Genomic DNA, 1,113 nt, shown 5'->3' with positions numbered 1-1,113 from the left:
CAGACTGACCAGCCCACAACAGGAGGCATCAGCCTGAGAGTCTTTAGTTCAGAATGCATGTGACCCACACCACAACCTCATATGTGGAGCAAATAAAGCACACTGACATTACTGTAGACAGTCGTACAAATCAATCCTCTTATAAACAGCCAAAAATAAAAAACACGTATTTTATTGTATGTATGGCATAGCCACTCACTCCTGAAAACTGAAAACCTTAATTTGATGATTTGCCTCCATAAAATGGCTCCTCAGTTCACCATCTTAGAATTCACTGTTCAAATCTTCCAAGTTTCTCCTGGAACCCTAATCTCAGGAGTTATCTTCCTGTTCATGACAAAAACACTGAAGTTCAAAATATCGCTTTGAAGGAGAGTAGAACTGTACTGTCCCCTGAGTAAAGCCTGATCTACTCGATACGCACAGCAAAGGGCGATGTGCACAAACGCTATCACGTACAAGGCACGTGACATAACACAACAGAAATAATTCAGAGAGTAATTATTTACTTTCTTAAAGTAGTCAGGATAGCAAGCTTGCTTAGGACATTTGAAGTGATACCTTTTCATGACTGTATTTACTAAGTACAGTAAGACGTGGCTTTTTCTTTTCATGCTCTCCTAAAACCAACATTTTAAAACGTGAGTATTTAAATATATTAACAGAAGTTATATTTTTAAATAGTTCCATTTACATGTTATTGTAAGAACTTTTTTTAGCAAACACATTTTTAAGCAAACAAACCAAATACATACTTGCTTTTTGTGGTTGCTACGCAAGAAGGACCTAGGAGTTCCATTTTTGCACTCTGAGTCACTTTGCTCTTCGTAACTTTCAAATTCACTTGAGCTCCATCCATATTCCAATGAGCTGTTTCCACCTTCATCCCCATTTTCAACGTCATCATAAATCATTTCATCTGAATGCATGAAATCCCAAAATGAAATTAAAATAAAAACGGAGAAGTCACTAGTTGTTGGTTTGTACTTTGTTGTTCTACCATAGGGTCTAGAGTGGTGGGGGTGGACTCAGAGGAGAACATCTTGGAGGAACAGCGCAGAGCCTCAGGTATGCTCCTCTAGAAAGGTGTTGCCAGAACCCCTGGAATGCTGA

At 38.7% G+C, this 1,113-nt stretch overlaps 1 protein-coding gene across 1 annotated transcript in view; it reads right to left on the bottom strand.

Moving 5' to 3' along the window:
* ARHGEF10 (Rho guanine nucleotide exchange factor 10) overlaps positions 1-1,113 on the bottom strand; it is a 168,918-nt gene that overhangs the window by 102,852 nt on the left and 64,953 nt on the right. The window contains exon 8 of the mRNA XM_023728233.1: positions 756-919. Coding sequence (XP_023584001.1) covers positions 756-919 — 164 coding nt within the window. The remainder of the gene's footprint in view (positions 1-755; positions 920-1,113) is intronic.

The sequence above is a fragment of the Trichechus manatus genome, unplaced genomic scaffold (genome assembly GCF_000243295.1).
Source record: "Trichechus manatus latirostris isolate Lorelei unplaced genomic scaffold, TriManLat1.0 scaffold00023, whole genome shotgun sequence".
Classification (NCBI taxonomy): Eukaryota; Metazoa; Chordata; class Mammalia; order Sirenia; family Trichechidae; genus Trichechus; species Trichechus manatus.
The sequence above is the reverse complement of the archived record's forward strand: the minus strand, read 5'-3'. Positions and strand labels throughout refer to the sequence as shown.